Genomic DNA, 18,622 nt, shown 5'->3' on the forward strand with positions numbered 1-18,622 from the left:
CAAAAAAAATTTTTTTTCCGATAAGGTACACCAGATCTCGACGTTTCATGCAGTTGAAATTTTGCATGGGGACTTTTGAACCCTACCGCTAAACGATATTCGAATGACCTTTTTTCATACATCTCTCTGGCGCCCTACTGTATATCTTCCATTACTCGTCAATTGAGATGAGTATTTTTACGGCTGGGTATTTGAATACAAGCTCGATGTAAATATAAAGTAAATGTACGAAGCTCTTACTCAGTTAGAGTAAAACCAGCTGAACCTGCGTAAAAAATTGTTACCCTGAAACTCAATTACACAATGTAAACCTGCTCATTCAAGTTAGCAATTTGTAGATTTTTTCCTTAATAAGGAGGTTTTCAACCACAAACTGACTCGCCACATTAAGACAGAAATGATAAAGTTTATATCCCTGCTTTATTTCCGGGAAATTCCGGGAATATAAACCCGGAAAACCGGATTTTCGGAAATAATAAAATTCTTACGGGACACCCCTAACGCTTATTTGAAAAAAAAATGAGCTTCTGAATCTTAAGGTGCTAAAACAATCGAAATGAGACGAAAACTGCAAACGATATAAGAATTTTAATTTGTGAGTACCCGAGAACTCCGTTGGACGCGTAAAGAGCCTTTTTTGTCGAGCACATAACGGTTTTAAACTACTTACTCCACAAAAAATAACGTTTTATTATATAAAAATTTTGACATAAGATAGTTTGTTGTGCTTACGATTGTTCCATAATCTTTTATATGCTGCCTCAGAGCATCACGGGGCATTTTCTTCAGAATACTACAGTTGACAGTAATTTTAGTTAGTCTACAAAGTGCTCAGCTTGAATTTTCTCGTGAAGCTATAAATTTTAATGATAAACCTTGTAAGCGGGAGAGGGTTAAGACAAAAATTGTCAGATGGCATCTTTGAATATAACATATAACATAAATCGCAACCTATAGAACCACAATAATTGTCATTTTTCATAAATCACATAGCCTTTTTCCAGTAAAAACCGGATCGTTTACAGATGCGTGTATGCGAATCCGAAAGATTTTTTAAAATAAAGCTTAACGATTCCTACAATTGATTGCTTAAGGAATCAATGATAAGTTAATCTGTATGAGATTCGAAGAAATTATGTCCGTTTCTCAGAAACGATTCCTCTCACGATTCCATCACCTAGTTAAGGATATCGTGAGAAATCTCACTTAGGATTGTCTGTGTAGTAGTTAGAATTCTCATCGCAACACCCAATTGTAGGTATATATTGAATGACGATCACTTTTGGAAGCAGCCATTACTATTTTCGCCCACATAAACACTAAAAACGATCCTTATCAAGAACCCCGTGTATATGTTTAGCTGAAGACATCGATGAATAACAACGAGTGGCTTTAACAGTCCTACGTCAAGCCTGCGGACGTCCAGGATGTAGAAATGCAAGGCTCCTCCTTCAAAGGTTAAATTTTGAAGTAAACTACGAGACTCGCCATCCAAGTCAAATTGTTACAATTATTGAGACTAATTTTTAGGAGTGTTATTTTAATAGTAAGATTTTTTTAAGATTATAAAATATAAACTGGACGCTTAAAATACTTTAGCAGTAAAAATTATTTAACTAAACTGGTATTAGCAGTTAAAATTAGGTGAAATTCCATTTAACATTAATGCACAAATATATAGATATAAAAAAGATACTCGGATAGAACAGCAACAAACTGTTGCCATGAAATGAGTCGATGTGCCGCACTATTTGCGATGTCTATTTTAAAATGATATATTTAAACTGCCACATGGAAGACCGATACGCTAAAACACATTTAGCATAATTTTCGATTTCCTTGTCAAAGCGTGAAAATTGATTGAAATGAAGGCAAACAAAATTAATTCTCCATAAATCTGCCGTTAATCAATGTTCGATGAATGATTTATAAATTCCTATTTACACTTCCTTGTTCCCTCTTATGCCTCGACCCCAGTAGTTTACATTATTACCTGTTAATTTTCACACTACCCATAGCTCAACAGACCCAACAACTACAACCCAAGGTAAAAATTAAATAACGCCATTTTCACCTCACAGAACGTGGAAGCATATCGTTCAAAGTTGTGTTGGAGACTTCCGTCTCTTGTTTTTATAACTAAACATTGCTTCTGTGTCACTTTCGAAAAAAAACTCGACACGAATCAAGAATAAACAAAAACCAACCAAGATGATATCCGAAACAAATGTGATACAGCAGTCCATAGTTGTGATTCTGTTCCACCCGTGCGTGCCGCTCCTTGAGTAAACTGGCCTTCGGTCATTCGCGGAGGAGCGGAAAAACAAACAGACGCGGGTTGGCCGGAAAAAGTGCGTACCCAAATCCCTTCGGTCGGTTGGTCGGTCGGTCAGTGTCATCGGGGCCAGTCTTCGGTCAGTACGCGAGAAGGTACGCGAAAAGTTGTCGATCGATGAGCGGAAATTTCAATTCGGTTTAAAAGTGTGGAAAGTATCGCCACCGAGAATAAAAAAAACCCCGGCAGCTGTGCGAATAGCTGTTGAGTGGACCGGACCGGACGTCCGGTGAGTGTCGTGTTTGTTTGTTTGTGTGGGAGCGCTTGTGTAGATAGCTTCAGGTCACAGTCTTCAACATTCGTGTGGAACCAATCGTATGGAGTGTTTCAAGTTGATCTTAATTGGCAAAATAGAATCACGATTAATGGGAATGCTACCTTTTGCTACTATGTGAATCATCCTAACACAAGTATAGGAACATAACACCAAATTCACATCAGCAAATTGGAATTAAAGTGACAGAATTGCTAATTAAAATTTGTGGCAAAAGAGGAACAATTGTTAAATATTTTGATATTCTTCAGTGATTATCATCGTTTAATCATTAGTATTCTTTATCAAATGTTTACCTAGGAAATACCCTTAATTAGTCAACTCTAATTGCGCCAATGTGGAATTTGAGGTAAAAAATTTTTATGCTTAGTGGCATTACAATTATTAACTTTTGTGAAGTGAACGTTGAGTCATTAGGTATGTAATTATTTGGTTTTGTGTAGTATACAGGAATTTCTCGAGTTTGTTATTATGAAATGTAAATTGTCAAGTCGAAAAATGTTAACAATTGGCTACGGAGTTTGTGTTTAATATAAGGAAAAATAAATCCGGATCGATGCATCTGGTGTTTGCTTAACCTTTATTCAAATAAAAATCTCTATAACCCTGTCATCATAGTTGTTGAATCAAAATAGAATTTTATGTTCACGCCGAAGTGAGCAACCAACAATTGGAAAACAACGCGATACCACAAACAATCCGCAAATAAATATGTTTATTTTATTCTCTCATTTTTTTACAGCCATTCCGCTATCAACTATTCGACCAAAATACAAAACGATTTAACCGCAAACTGCAAGTGCACACACAAAAACACAAAACAGATTTGATTTAAAATGACATTTTTATTGAAATATTGGTATAATATCGAGAACGTATCCCAAACTATCCAACCGTTATGTCGTTGCATGAAATGGTTTGGCTTCATGCCATTTACGCTGGTGCTGCGTTCCGAAACGCCACCAACCACGCCGGCATTGGGGGAGCCTCGGCCACTGCTAGTTGACCTCGTGATGCACCCGGGTGACGTGCTTTTCCTCATCGGATGGCAGCTCTACATCGGACACATGTACTTTACCGACTGGATCTACGCCACACTAGAGATGCCAGTGTCGAAGATTATGATTTGCTTCACTATCACTCTGTACTTTGTCCAGGCGGCGGTCCTCTGCTCGGTTCAGCTCTTGGTGGCCTTCTCCAAGGCCAAAATTATGCGAACGTTGCGCTTGCTCGAATTCACGGACGATTTGGTAAGATTGCTGTAAGCTGCATTTGCATCTTTCTTCTGATTGACCATTTTCTACAAACACACACACCTATACACAGTTGGAACATTTGTCCGCCGGAGTAAATCATCGCCAGCAGCATCTGGGCTCGGTTCTGCTGATTCTCGGATCAATAATTTGTACAACAATCACTTTTGTAACTCAATGGGTACTGACGAAGCTTTTCATGGATCACATATCAGATCTGTGGCTCAAGTTTTACAATCCAATGGCAGTTTGGTACGCTGATGCTTTATTTTCGGTTCAGGTTTGCTCTCTGGTGACATTCATCGGAGGTTTATTGGCGTTCCGATCCCGATACAGAAAACTTAATGAATTCGTATGGTGAGTTCGAAATTTCGATAGAAAATCACATTTCTAACTTTTCAAATACTTAGTACCCATTTTAATCAGCAAACTGAATCGCTCAACGATGAGGTAGTGCACAGATACTTAAAGTGTGTCGCGGTTTGTCATGACGCACTTACAGATGCCGTGGAACTTTTCTGCAACACATTCAGCTCTCTGGTATGTAGGAAACTTTTTTCTTCTGAAGAGTAAATAAAGGTAAAAAAATATGTTTTCCGGTAGGTAGTATTCGCTTGCTTCACGTACATGTTGTTTAACATCTTCAGTATGTTTGCGATCGGAGCGCTTATGTCCCGTCCATCGATCAACGTTCTTTTCGTAACATTATTCTATTGCGTATCGGACTGTCTCTTCTCATTGCATATTATTCCAATTATGAAACTGGGTAGTGATGTTCGTACCGAGGTAAGTTTTGCTACTTTGAATGGACTTACTGCCTGTGAAAACTAGTTAAATATTCAAAAGCATTTTTAATGCAATGGGTATTTGCATCTATTCAACCCTTATGACTTTTCGATGACACCACGATGATGCTAGGGAACTCGGATGGCTGTTTTGGTGCACCGAACTATTAATGAAACTCCACTGTCAGTGAACGCCATTGAGCAGGTGAGCAGAATGTTTTCAAACCACGCTGAATAATTTACCAATGTTCAATTTGAATTACAAACAAGGGAACTATTATTCGTGTCACTATTCCGCATGGAAATCCTAAATTGGGTTGAAACTTCCATCTTACGATAAGAAATATTGCTATTGATCCTTTCAATTGTTAAATTTGTAATTTTTGATAAATATGACATATTTCAAATTTCTGTCATTTGTTGATGTTTTTGACATTTTTGAAATCCGCCAGCAATGTAATATACAAATTTCAAATAAATGACACAAAATTCAAATCATGAGTTTTTTTACAAAAATTAAAAGCAGTTTGACCTGGGCGTTATTTTTCAAAAAGCCGTAATGCTCTCATTTTCAAAATTGTATCTCAAAAACTTCGATCTTTACTCAAGTATCGACTATAAAATCTTCAAACTTTTCAGAATATGGTAGAAAAATAATTTTTGAATTTATTTGTGTTTTAGTTTTTCATAAACTATGCACTGATGTAGTTATAGATCCAAAAATGATATTCTTTACCGCAATAAAAAATAAAAATTTTACTACAACATTGTTAACTGTAAGATAAATATGTTTCCTTATACACATTACAATAGGGTTTTTCACCTTCAGAAAACAGCTGCACTTTCATTTTATGACCAGCATGCCTAACAAATTTATCCAAACTCCAACCCGCTTCATAGGGACACCACACAACAGCTGCATAATCCAGGATTGGTCTCAATACAGAACAAAATGAGGCTCGCAAACATGTGGAATCATTGAAATCTTCGGCTTGTTTACGTCTGCGGAAAGTTTCCACGGAGCGAAGTATACGAAATATTCAAAACGATCTAGGGTAGGGAACATATTCTAAGCAGCTTTGAGAACCGCCTGTGTATTCAGACGATATACTCGGAATGTGTTGGGTGAAACTCAAACAGTAGTATACCAATCTGTTCTCTATTTTTTTCTGTGTCAGAACTTGTTTTCTGATTGTAAAACTAAGTTAGCAAACTTTAACAATATTCAATTGAAGTTACCAATCGAGGGAAACTATTCCAATCACCCCGAACCTATTTTAAGCAGTTTCCATCTATTTTGTAGGAGGGTTAAGGAGAGTGTAAATAACAAAAGTCCTGAAACAGTATATATGAAATCCAATCCATTAAGCAAATATCAACTTGCTTACCAAAACAACGTATCAACTACTGACGCGCTACATATGTTAGTGGGAAAAATCGAAAAATCCATCCATGCCAAGGAAATTTCCCTGGCAGCCTTTCTTGATATTGAAGGAGCATTTGATAATGCGTCTCACAACTCAATGAAAATGGCAATGGAAAGGCACACCAACACAATAAAGTGGATTCATGCCATGCTAATAACTCGTGAAATAACAGCTAAACTCGGTGGGACGTCCCTAACAAGAAAAACTAAGAAAGGATGCCCTCAAGGAGGGATATTATCTCCCCTGTTATGGTCATTAATCGTAGACGATCTTCTTCGGAGCCTGTCGGAAAACGGCTTCGAAGTGATAGGTTTTGCAGACGACGTAGTGATTTTAGTTAGGGGGAAGCACGATTGCGTTATTTCTGATAGAATGCAAACTGCACTTAATCTCACAGCTCAATGGTGTAGACGAGAAGGGTTGAGTGTAAATCCATCCAAAACAACTATTGTTCCTTTCACTCGAAAAAGAAAATACATTATTCCTAAATTGCGATTGGAAGACACCGATATAATGCTTTCCACTGAGATCAAATATTTGGGAATCATACTTGACCAGAAACTAAACTGGAACACTCAAATAGAACAAACAATTAGCAAGGCTACAAACGCCCTATGGGTATGCAGCAGAGCCATTGGAAAAAGCTGGGGTCTCAAACCCAGCATGATACACTGGATATATTAAACAATAACCATACCCAGAATAACCTACGCCTCGTTAGTTTGGTGGCCCAAAACCACTAAAACATCCACTCAAGCTAAGCTAGGTAAAATCCAAAGATTGGTCTGTGCATCGATTTGTGGAGCTATGAGAAGCACTCCATCAAAAGCCCTAGATGCAATACTTCACCTTCTTCCACTTCATCAGGTGGTTCAACTAGAAGCGGAAAAAAGTGCTCGACAGTGCAACCTAAAAGAAGGAGATCTAACAGGACACCTGAAAATACTGAAAGATTTTCAAATAAACAATCTAATAAAAAGTAAGGGGGATTGGCTGGAGAGGAAACCAAATTTCGAAATTCCTTACAGAACAGTAGAGATAGAACGAGAAAGTTGGCAACAAGGTGGACCCACAACTCGGGATGGTTCACTTTGCTTCTACACAGACGGTTCTAAAATAAATGGTTTTGCGGGTGCGGGATTCACAGGACCAGGAATTATTAATTTTTTTCCCATGGGACACTGGCCAACAGTATTCCAGGCGGAAATATACGCGATAATAGAATGCACGATTGCGTGTCTGGAAAGAAATTATCGACACGCAAATATATGCATTTTCTGTGATTGTCAGACAGCACTTAAAGCCCTGAATTCTCCTTTCTGCTACTCTAAACTAGTGTGGGAATGCATCCTGTCGCTCCGAAAGTTAGCTATGAAAAACCAGGTGAACTTATACTGGGTTCCTGGTCATTGGGGAATCGAAGGAAACGAGAAGGCCGACTTACTAGCCAGACAAGGGTCATCTACTAACTTTGTTGGCCCAGAACCTTTCTGTGGGGTCTCCCCGAGCGCTCTGAAAGCTGAACTCGGTGAATGGGAAAAAGCGACCAACAAAGCAAATTGGGATGTCATAAGCGGATTACGACAATCGAAAAGATTCATAGAGCCAAATCGCGAGAAGAGCCTCGTGCTGCTCAGATTAAATAAGAAAGACTCGAGGACATTCACAGGTCTTATTACAGGGCACTGTCCGAGTAAGTATCATCTCAAGAAGATAGGCAAACTTGATGATGATAAATGTCGCCTGTGTGGCATCGAAAGCGAGCCTGTGTGGCATCGAAAGGAAAAAAAAACAGAAGTCATAAATTGCTTCCTTGAGGCACGCCAGAACAATGTGGAAAAAATGCTGATTCATTTGGACCAATTTTCATGAACAGAAATGTTGAGATATAAACGAAGCCAATTGCACATCCTATTTGACACTAGTCGAGATAATTCAGCAAAGAGTATGTCCTGATTCAATGTGTCAAATGCAGCCTTAATGTCGGTGTACATTGCGTCAATCTTTGTACCATTATCCATAGTTCCTATAGGTACAAGTCGATGTGAATCAGTAAATAACTTTTTACTGATTGTTTCGGAAGAATTCGTGCTGGGATGAACTGATATGATTTCTACACGAAATGAATTTCGACGTGTTGCTTGTTTATGTTACTGTAACTTTGAATTTCTATTACGTTGAGCTGAGTTACGTAACCTTCATTGCATCCTAAAAAAGCTTACGTTGTTAACCCTGGAGTGTGGTTTTCCACACATACAACATTCTGATTTGTTTTGGACAAGAAACAACTTAATTTTGCCCCAAACTTATATTTTTTTATTGAATGCATACATACCTGAAGCTCTAGGTACCAAATAATCCTGTTTCAAAAATCGAATGAGGTATGTATGTGTGCGGAAGTATGTGTATGTGTGTATATTTTCATTCTTACGACCATAATATCTCGATTTTCTCAGCATCGGCTGAACCGATTCGATTGTTCTTAGTCGCGTTTGAAAGAGATAATAGTCTAGTTATTTGACGAAAAATATCGTTTTGATCCGAAGGTTCATTCAGAAATGACGTAACAAAATATGGTCAGCTTGTATAGTAACTGATAAACTAACCGATTTTTTCTTTCAGCGGTTTGACTGATTTGAGTCCTTTTGGTGCTAGATGCGTTTGTTAGGATTTGGAGGGTAGATTTATATTCAAAAATATACTCAAAATTAAATGATAATTTCCAAAGGTACGTTGAAAAAAAAAAACAAAACAAAACTTGTGGAAACGCCTAGTACATTGCTGTATCTTGGAGGTAACTAATTGAATGATATTATGCGTAGTGTACAAAAACAATCTTGAAAAATACATTGGATTATCTCAGTAATGGATGTATTGATTTGATTTTTTTGGCTGCAATTGGAAGGGCTTGAAGTTGGAGGCCATTAGGTCATCTTCGGACATTTGTTTGATCCGATGGTTCATGCAAAAGTTACAAAACCAGACTTCCCGAGCACGCGCTTTTATTTCAAGCGACGAGAGAAATCTTTCTCTCGCTCGTAGAATTTCCATGCATGTGCGACGAGACGAGACACGTCACATGCAATTTGCAGGTTGCTCTTTCGCTTCTCTTTCGGTTCGGATTGCGATGCGCAAGGCGATGTTTCATCGCACTACGAACTGAGCGAGACGCCCGTACTGTACATACTTGATACAGCTCGTGCGCTACAGCTCGTGAGACTTTCTCGTGTACACAGACTTCCTGTACACGCGCTGAAACGACGAGAGGTTTCTTTTCTTTTTTTTTTTCTTCGGTAAGAGACTGCGGCGCACCACACGTTGTCTTATCGCTTTACGAACTGAGCGAGACGCCCGTACTGTACCTTAGTGAAACTGTATATTAGAGAAATGACAAAGCACTCACCGTTGAGGAAACTGTCAACATCAAAACGGGCGAGCTGTATAATTTTGCATTGCCGTTATCCGTTTTGATGTTGACAGTTGCCTTAACGGTGAGTGTCTCTGCGTCTCTCTGGTGTATAGGCTGCCTACACCAGAGAGACACTCACCGTTAAGGCAATTGTCAACATCAAAACGGATAACGGCAATGCAAAATTATACAGCTCGCCCGTTTTGATGTGTACAGTTTCCTCAACGGTGAGTGCTTTGTCATTTCTCTAATATACAGTTTCACTACTCTGGTGTATAGGCTTCCTACCGTACCTACATACGATATATGCCGTCAGACCCTTGAAGAATTCACAAAACTATATTACTACGATCAGATTATCACGAACCTTCAGAACCTGATTTGCAATATCTATACACTAAGGTCGCTTTTACGCGGTTTTTTACGTGGATTCCGGAATTTACGCGGTATTTTTTTTCTTGCGGATTTCGGTTCCTCTTCACTCGGATTGCAGAATTTACGCGGGTTTTTTTACGCGGATTCTGGAATTTACGCGGTTTTTTACGCGGCATGTATCCCCCGCATAAAAAGCGACTTTAGTGTACTCAATTCGAAAATTCTATCAAACATCAACATGTACTAGAAAATATAAACAATTTCAATGGTTTTACTATTTTTAACTCCCGAAAAACTTATGTTGTAATTTCAAACCACATTTTTTATCCTTAGAACTACAAAACAAAGTTCTATCATAAGATAGTCAATGACATCTAAACCGACGAAAGGAACACTTCTGTTAACCAACGTAACACTCTGCATCCGGTGCATTTTCGTACCGTTAGCATAATAAGTATAGTAACAAAACGTTCTTAATTCATGTTAACAAAAGTCGGATGAATTAATCATAGAATTTTGAATTGATAAATAAATGAACTAGGTTATATCATTGATAATTCTAACGGTGTTTTGATGCATGCTGCTATAACACCGTAAATGAAAAAAACATAAAATCCCCTGCCTGTTTCCTTCTGCGCAAAATCAATTTCCTTCTCGCAACATTAGCGCAAAGCAACATGCGAGGCAAGCTCGCGAGACGAGCTCACGAGAATTTGCACGCAAGCTGTCTCAAGTACGCGACGCTCATGCACCGCACTCGTTAAGTTGAGAGACGAGATATCTTCGTGTACGTCGCAATAAAAATTCCCATGCGACGAGACATGGCTCGTACGAATGGTAAGTTTTCTCGCTCGCACGCTGCACACAGCACGAAGCGACTGAATGAGAAACGAGACTTGTAGCGCAAAGCACACTGTCTCTTCTTTGTGCGAGCGAGATTTCAGGAAGTCTGTACAAAACAAAACGTGTTTACATGATATGAGACCAATTAAACATGCTGTGTTAGCAATTGAACAAAAAAAAATCCTAACATCGGTTTGACCAAATGAAGCAATTTGGTGCTAGGAATGTTCGTAAGAATATTCTGAAATCTATGCTAAGCAAAGTAAGCAAAGCCTTGGGGCTACATTCCGATTCGTTCATTATACACAGACTTCGCAGTCAAATGTTTAGTGTAAAGGACAATAGCGGGGCTAGCGCTACGATCCTACTAACACTAACAGTTTCTCCCGAGCCGAGACTCGAACCCACGACGACTGGCTTGTTAGCCATCTCGGGAGATCCATTCTAAATTTATTTCAATATACCTAAAAGTGCGAGTACACTTGTCTCGCAGTAGACATAAAACTGTGTAAATGTTGAACACTGCTCAACCAGGCTGTGCAAACACTAAATAGGTACTTTTAGCATTAGCGTATTCGTAACCCATATGAGTGGAAATACTCACACTGGGATGAAACAAATAAACACATACTTTGACACATGTCCCACGTAGCCTTTTGATTGAATTGGTTTTGATGCGAATTAGAAGAATGCACTTTTATACATTTCTAAAATCAGTCAAACCGTTGAAAAAAAATCAATTAGTTTATCAGTTCCCAAGTAAATTGATCATCTTTTGTTACGTCATTTTTGAATGAACCTTCGGATCAAAACGATATTTTCCATCAACTAACTACACTTTAAGCTCTTTCAAACGCGACTAAGAACAATCGAATCGGTTCCGCCATTGCTGAGAAAATCGAGATAAATTGGTCGTAAGAATGAATATAACACACATACACATACTTCCGCACACATACACACCTTATTCGATTTTTGAAACAGGATTAATTGGTACCTATAGCTTTAGGTATGAAAGCACTCAATGAAAAAATATGTTTGGGGCAAAATTAAGTTGTTTCTTGACCAAAATAAATTCGAATGTTGTATGTGTGGAAATCCACACACCAGGGTAAACAACGTAAGTTTTTAAATATCTCATCAACCAAAAATATTTTTCCCTTGGAGAAAATGTATTTTGTGTAAGATTGATGGTTTAGGAATTGCCAAAAAGTTTCATCAAAATTGATCGAGAAGTTTTCGAAAAAAAATCAAAACAATATTCATTCCTGTGGTTTTCCACACAAGGGTTCAATGAAGGTTAACTGTGCATCATTTGCCAAAGCCACAGACAAACAAAGGAGCCTCTTCGATGAAGAATGCTGAGCAATCTCCACCCTTTTTTGAAACTTTACGCTTTTGTGCCACCACCAGTGTTATTGATGACGGTTTTTGAATTTGCCAATTAAAGTGAACACTTGCTTATAGCAACACCAGTGGTATTACTGCCTACTAAACAAAATTTCTGGACGAAGAAATTGTCAACGAGTAGCACGTCTAAAACTGCAGCCAAAAATTCATATCGGTAGTAAACTATCCTTGCAAAAACGACACATGTGAGGAAAATGTCTTTTTACGTAGTGCCACATAAATCTCGGCGGGTGTGCGGTTATTAATTGCTTCCTGCTGTTTTTAAATATATATATCGCAAAAGTTTTTTAACGCGAATTCGGACCAAAATGAATTCTAGATGATAATAACCGGTCCCGATGTAAAAACAGTCAAATCGAATCATCGTTTAAACTTTCCCCAGAGGCGAAAGTGTAAAAGGCAAGCTGAAATGTTGAAAGTTCTTGCCGACACAGAGACCGTACGAATTTTTTTAAATTATTACACTTAATCAACACAAAATGTTCAAGTTACAATCAGTTTTGCTACAATAATTTATGAAAGAAAACTGTCTTGTAAAAACGCTTGCACTGAATTAAAGAAGATCGGAAAATAAATAAACGCACGGCAATCGCATAGTGACTCCAATATCTTGATTTTGATAGTTGAAAGATGCATTGAACGCATCTTTCAACTATCAAAACCAAAATATTGAAGTCACTATGCGCTATACTTACGCTATACTTACCTAAAAAATCTTATCTTACCCCGCGTTTCAGCTTGTCCTGGTGTACCTCAATAACTTTTGTATTTCTTTCAAGTAAACCACACACATTTGTGCGTGACCCCAACAGCCTTACTGTTGCTGACCAACTTCAAAATCACTTGAAATATCCAGGTTTATGGAACTACACCACCGGTTGCGATTACCTAGAGATATGTGATCTTTAGCAAAGTTGTTCAAGAGATCAGGGTTTTGTGATCAGCGGACAGTATAGCTTGAGACTCAGCCACATCGCGGCGCTAGTGTGCACGCAATTTTGAGTATTTTCAAGTTAACCTATTTCGATTCTCAACGCTTGAGAGCTATTAGTTGGTACAAATTTTGATTTTGAATTCAGTCGCTACGTGGTACTAGTGTGCATGAAGTTTGGAGTATTTTGAGCTTTAATTATCTCGCGAATCTAATCGCTGTGAAAGTTGTGGATTTCAGCAAAGGTGTTTCAAAACGTCAAGAGTTTTTGGTTTATCACCATTATTGACCCTGCAAGTATTGAGCCCCTAAAACTTATGCAATGAAGATAGTCGGTAAAAAAATTCCAGCTCCGTTCAGCTAACTAACAGCTAATGCAATTTTACTCATTCTAATCAATCACGGAGTCGATGTTGACTTCTCCGTACTACTACGTGCAGTCACTTTAAGCTAAACTAAGATATTGCTAAAGAAGGATGATATTTTTGGGTTCCTGGAATGAGATTTCGGATTGATTATCATATATACTATCAAAACCTTTGCATCCTGATCTTACTCGTGATCGATTTATTTTGCTACCCAATTGAATTACTAATCTAGAGTTATAAAAACTCTTGTTTCTATTTTTTTTTTCAATGTTCTACTAATTGCGTCACAAGGGCCTTTACCATGTGATGTTGCAAAATAAGAATAAGTATAAGAATTACCATCTATACGCACACACGTAGGCTTCACGTAGGACTACGAAACTTTTTATTCATCAAACTCTTTAACTATATACGTGGTGGTCATGATAAGCGTGATGTTCACAATTCAATAATACTGTGCATTCACAACGGTATATATATAAAACTAATCCAATTTCAATCAAAAATTGACCTGTTCTGCTGGAAATGCTGGATTCGTTTTAGAGAATGTATGACACTCCATTCAAAATATTTAAAACATCTTAATAAAGACGAGTTCGACTTGACAGCAGCATTTCGATCTCAAAACAAATTTTTTTACATCAAAAAGATACACTGTTGCCTGTCTGAGAGTACAGCACTCCTGCTATCTGTTTCCATCCGAAACAAAAAGAATTTTATTGTTTTCCTTACTAGCCGAATTCAGGAAGCAACACGATATGGCGTGTTATATTGTTGCGTGACTGAGAGTGTTCCATCGATCCGATTCCGCTGGTTGCCAACACGAAAAGCGACATTGATTTTTCGTACATGAAGGGGTTATATACCTTTTTGGTCGAGAAAAATGAGGGAAGTTTGAATCTATTTTTAAATGCATAGCTCCATTTTCATTGCATCAGAGGGGTATTTTTCTGGAAGTACAGTTTATCAACAACAAAAAATACGTTTGATTTTGAGATACACCAATTATTACTGGAGTGATGGCCGTTTCCCCGAAACGCTATTTTTTTTGCAGAGGCTTGCGATGATCCTAATAGAGACTCAGCGGGTCAACCGAAATCAAAAAACTCATATTATTTCATTAGTTTAGAAGTGTGTCGGGTCCTTGAACGATGGCTTTTATGAGTAATTTGTTTTCAGTGCAAAAAGGAACGTTTTTCCCAAAAAAAATGCACGTTTTGAGCGCTAAAAATTGCATTAAAAATTTTTTTGCGGCAAAATGTAACTGTATGTTTTAAAAAGCGAATTTAATAACGAAAATTAAAAAAAAAGATGAAGGAAATCGGTTCATTAGTTTTCCCGCAATCAGGATCACGGCAAAGTCATTTTTCGGAAATAACTATTCTGAGATAATCGCGTGTGAAGTTTCAAGTTTAGCTTATGCGGCCGTGGCGAGGCGCGCTGCAAATCGCTCTAACTTTCTTCTTATTGTTCGGATCTTTATGAAAATTTGTGAAATTGTGCTCAAGATGTTGTATTTGAAGATAATACAATAAAAAATTTTTCGGTTTTTTGAAAACTAAAAAGGTATATAACCCCTTAAGCATATTGACAAAATGGAATTTGAGAATCTACACTGTAAAAAAATCATTTTGAAAACAAAAATTGGTTTTTAAAATACAGTCTCAGATTCTTTTCAAAATAAGTATTTTAGTTAGACAATTTAGATGCTCAAAATTCTTAGGAAAAAATGAATATGAGCACTAATGAGTTGTCGAAGCATTATTTTGACAAAATTGTCTAAATTTAAAAAAAAAATGTATTGAATGATTCTGTGCAGGATATCCAAATTTATTATTTTTTTAATATTTTGATGAAAATTTAGACAATTTCCTAAAAACCATCCCTTGACAACTTTTCTCTAACTCTTGTCTTCACCAAACGGTTTTGGTCTCAGATGCAAAAAACGTAAAACTGCGTCGAACATAAAAAAATGTTTGTTAGAAAAACTTTTTTTCCCTCAGACTGGCCAGTTTTATTTTTTCAAAATAACTTTAGACAGTTATATTATTTATCGGAGAAGGCTATTTTAACAAACTTTTCAAATATTTTTTTTCAGTGTAGAATCGCAAGTTCATATTTTTCATCATTTTTATATGGAAGTTCAGACAATTCCCTAGAAGTCAGCCCCCGACAACTTTTCTCTGTCTTATGTAATTATTCAGACATACCGGCTCACAAAAAAAATCGCCCGTTGCAAACGTTAGTACAAATAAATTTTCAAAAATAATAATATACGCAGTTGCTAGGGTAGTAAGGCCCACGTACTCACAAAGTTTCGTTGAATTTTGAGAAGGTGCTGCTAACAACTGGTCCAGTTGGCACGAAATTCTTTACATTCTTAATACGAAATAAATGACTTTACGACTCGCGCGAAACTGAGAGAATGATGTAACTTGCAAACAAGGCCGAGCTAATTACAACGTAGATATGAAACATAAATCGCGAAGCGACTTGATAATATTCATTTCTCGTAAATTTTTGTAATGGAATATATGTATGTGTCTCGTGAACTGAGAGAAAGATGTAACTTGAAAAAAAAGGCGGAGCCACTTACAACATGAATATCAACATTCATCGCGGAGCCAAATGATATTATCTGTATCTGTGATAAAAATCCGTTGCAGATGAGTGGTAGAGTGATGTTCATCACAACCCAATAGTGCAGTGCATTATACTGAAACTTGTCAGTCAAGACAATGCTGTTCAAAATTAATTCATTTATTTGAATTCAAATATGTTCATAGCTTCTGAGATATCAGAGCGATTTTCACATTCTGACGCAGCACCAAAACTAAAAGTTTGATTACAATGAAATTCAATAGCAACCTAAGCGGCAAATAGACCCTTTATTTGACACCAAGATCGAAAGAATCGGTCAGACCATCTCTGAGAAAAGTGAGTGCGAAAGAAAGGTGCACATACACACGTACACACCCACACACAAACATATACACCTATGCATGCATATATGCAGAAAATGCTCGATTCGTTGAACTGAGTTGAGTAGTATATGACATTCGGCCATTGGGACCACTTTTATACCTTCAGTTTTTCCAGTGATTGCTATACCTTTCTAAGAGAAAGGCAAAAATGTGCTTTTGAACACAGATTCCGATCAATCAGAGCATAAACATACCACCCACACCCATGTGTATTTTTATAACTAGAGACTGAAAATCCTCTCAAAACACCATTTTACATTCCAATATGGTTATTTCGAGAAACCGTACAAAAAAGGCGTGATAAAAATGCCGTGTAAAATTACTGAGTTTAGTGTAATCAACGCGGTCACGCGGTCTGCCTTAGCACAGAACCATTAGTTATGAATATTCGGGGGGCCCTCCAACGGATGTGAATAATATTCTTTTAGTTTAAAATTGGCATTTCATTCAAATTCAAATTAATTCAAATTCGTTAATTTGGAAACTAATCCACTTACAGCTATTGAAATTCGAGTTTGTCAAAGTGCCTTTTTCACCATAATAAAGAAAAATTAGTGAAATGCTGCTGGATTATTAATCCAATGATGACCTTGAACCGCATCCTGGAGCAAAAATTTATGATTTTATAAAAAACAAGAAGAAATTTTGTCTAATTTTATGAAAAACAAGAAGAAATTTTATCTGCTCTGTTATAATGTTCTCGTTAGTTGGTTTTTTCGATTTTTTCACAAATTAATGGCACCAAATAAACAACTAGTTTTACAAGAGTTTCAATTATTCAATTTTGTGAAATGTTCACATGTATGAAAATTTTTGTAAGTTACAAAGTATTTTGCAGGTTCAAACCTTTTGATTATTGCAACTTCAGTTCCCTGACGCACTGTTTAATATTTAAACAAATATAAATTTACTCCTAAAAAATTCAATATAGGTACAAAAAGCGTATGTAAAAAATAAAGAAAATGAAATGTAGCTTTAAACGTCTCAGAAATGATTACACCTAGAGATAAGTGAGTTAAAATCTTATCGTGTTCCCCATGCATAGATTACATAGAAAACTACAAGAGTTTACTCTTCTAAATTGAAAATTAGTTAAAGCAAATTTTAGACTCTTCATAATAAATTTCAATTTAACTTGGTTCGAATTTGAGAAAAATATAATATAATATTTTTACATACTTTCTGTGTTTTATCTATTCCTGATACGAAAACTAAAACAGATACTTATACAGAAACTATTAATCCACTACAGTACTGAATTGAAGTAATTTATACACAAACATTCATTCGATCCATATTCCAACGCATTAATAAAGAAATGAAATTTGAGCCCGACTCAATATCCGGTGCCTATCGAAATCCATTTCATTCCTCAATGATCCAGTCTCAATCCAATCATAATCGAGACGAAGCCACGATGATTCGCCGTTCGTCTTAGCCTGTGACATTAACCCGCCACGCCAGAAACCGAAATAATCAATTCCAGGACACGACACAAATAAATACCGCTCGATGTGAAATATATCCGCAGCTCCCACCCCAGAGTGTGTGCTAGCTGGCATTACCAACAATCAACGGGCGAATGATATCATCATCGACCGAAATCCCTCGGTTTTCAATTAATAGTAAGTCTTTCGATTTTCCTTTTCCCGGCCATTTCCGCCCGATTGACGTTGGCGATACAACACAACCGCAACCGAATTTCTCACTGCATCCCACTCGGAACCGCAAACATCATTCACCGATACGGCGATTACTTTTACGGCTGCTCTTCGACCACCTACCGGGCTGGGGTGCTGGCGGAACCGATCGACAGCTTCGACTATTTTCCCGACAGCTCCAACAGCACACGCCAACCGTTGGCAGCGGAATGTTTTCTTTCGATTGGACGCTTTGCTTTTCGGTAAGTACCCCCGCCGCCTTGACTCGAATTCGCCTTCCGACGGTTGATGTGGCATATTACACGTACCTACAAATGGGATTGCGATAGTGGGAGGAGTGAATCGTGTGTGTGACATGGTATTACTGTCATGTTTTCATCCACTGCCAAGATAAATCAGAAGAAGTCCTCCTTAGACACCTTGCTCCCACTGGGGATGTGTACGTATTATGCAAAATTTTACTTCTGCCCGGGCTAAAGTGTCACTATAACAGAACAAATAGCACGGCCAATTGGACTGTTTCGTAATTCTCGGCTGATCCGGCTTATCCTGCCACTCCCCTGTCCA

General features: G+C 37.5%; 1 protein-coding gene across 1 annotated transcript in view; it reads left to right on the plus strand.

The window, feature by feature from the left end:
- The first annotated feature begins 2,478 nt into the window (after nt 1-2,478).
- LOC129732010 (uncharacterized) overlaps nt 2,479-18,622 on the plus strand; it is a 79,444-nt gene continuing 63,300 nt past the window's right edge. Inside the window, exons 1-7 of the mRNA XM_055692459.1 lie at nt 2,479-2,564; nt 2,910-3,026; nt 3,352-3,859; nt 3,936-4,219; nt 4,273-4,402; nt 4,466-4,648; nt 4,781-4,852. Coding sequence (XP_055548434.1) covers nt 3,446-3,859; nt 3,936-4,219; nt 4,273-4,402; nt 4,466-4,648; nt 4,781-4,852 — 1,083 coding nt within the window. The 5' untranslated portion in view covers nt 2,479-2,564; nt 2,910-3,026; nt 3,352-3,445. The remainder of the gene's footprint in view (nt 2,565-2,909; nt 3,027-3,351; nt 3,860-3,935; nt 4,220-4,272; nt 4,403-4,465; nt 4,649-4,780; nt 4,853-18,622) is intronic.

This window comes from Wyeomyia smithii, chromosome 3, assembly GCF_029784165.1.
Source record: "Wyeomyia smithii strain HCP4-BCI-WySm-NY-G18 chromosome 3, ASM2978416v1, whole genome shotgun sequence".
Classification (NCBI taxonomy): Eukaryota; Metazoa; Arthropoda; class Insecta; order Diptera; family Culicidae; genus Wyeomyia; species Wyeomyia smithii.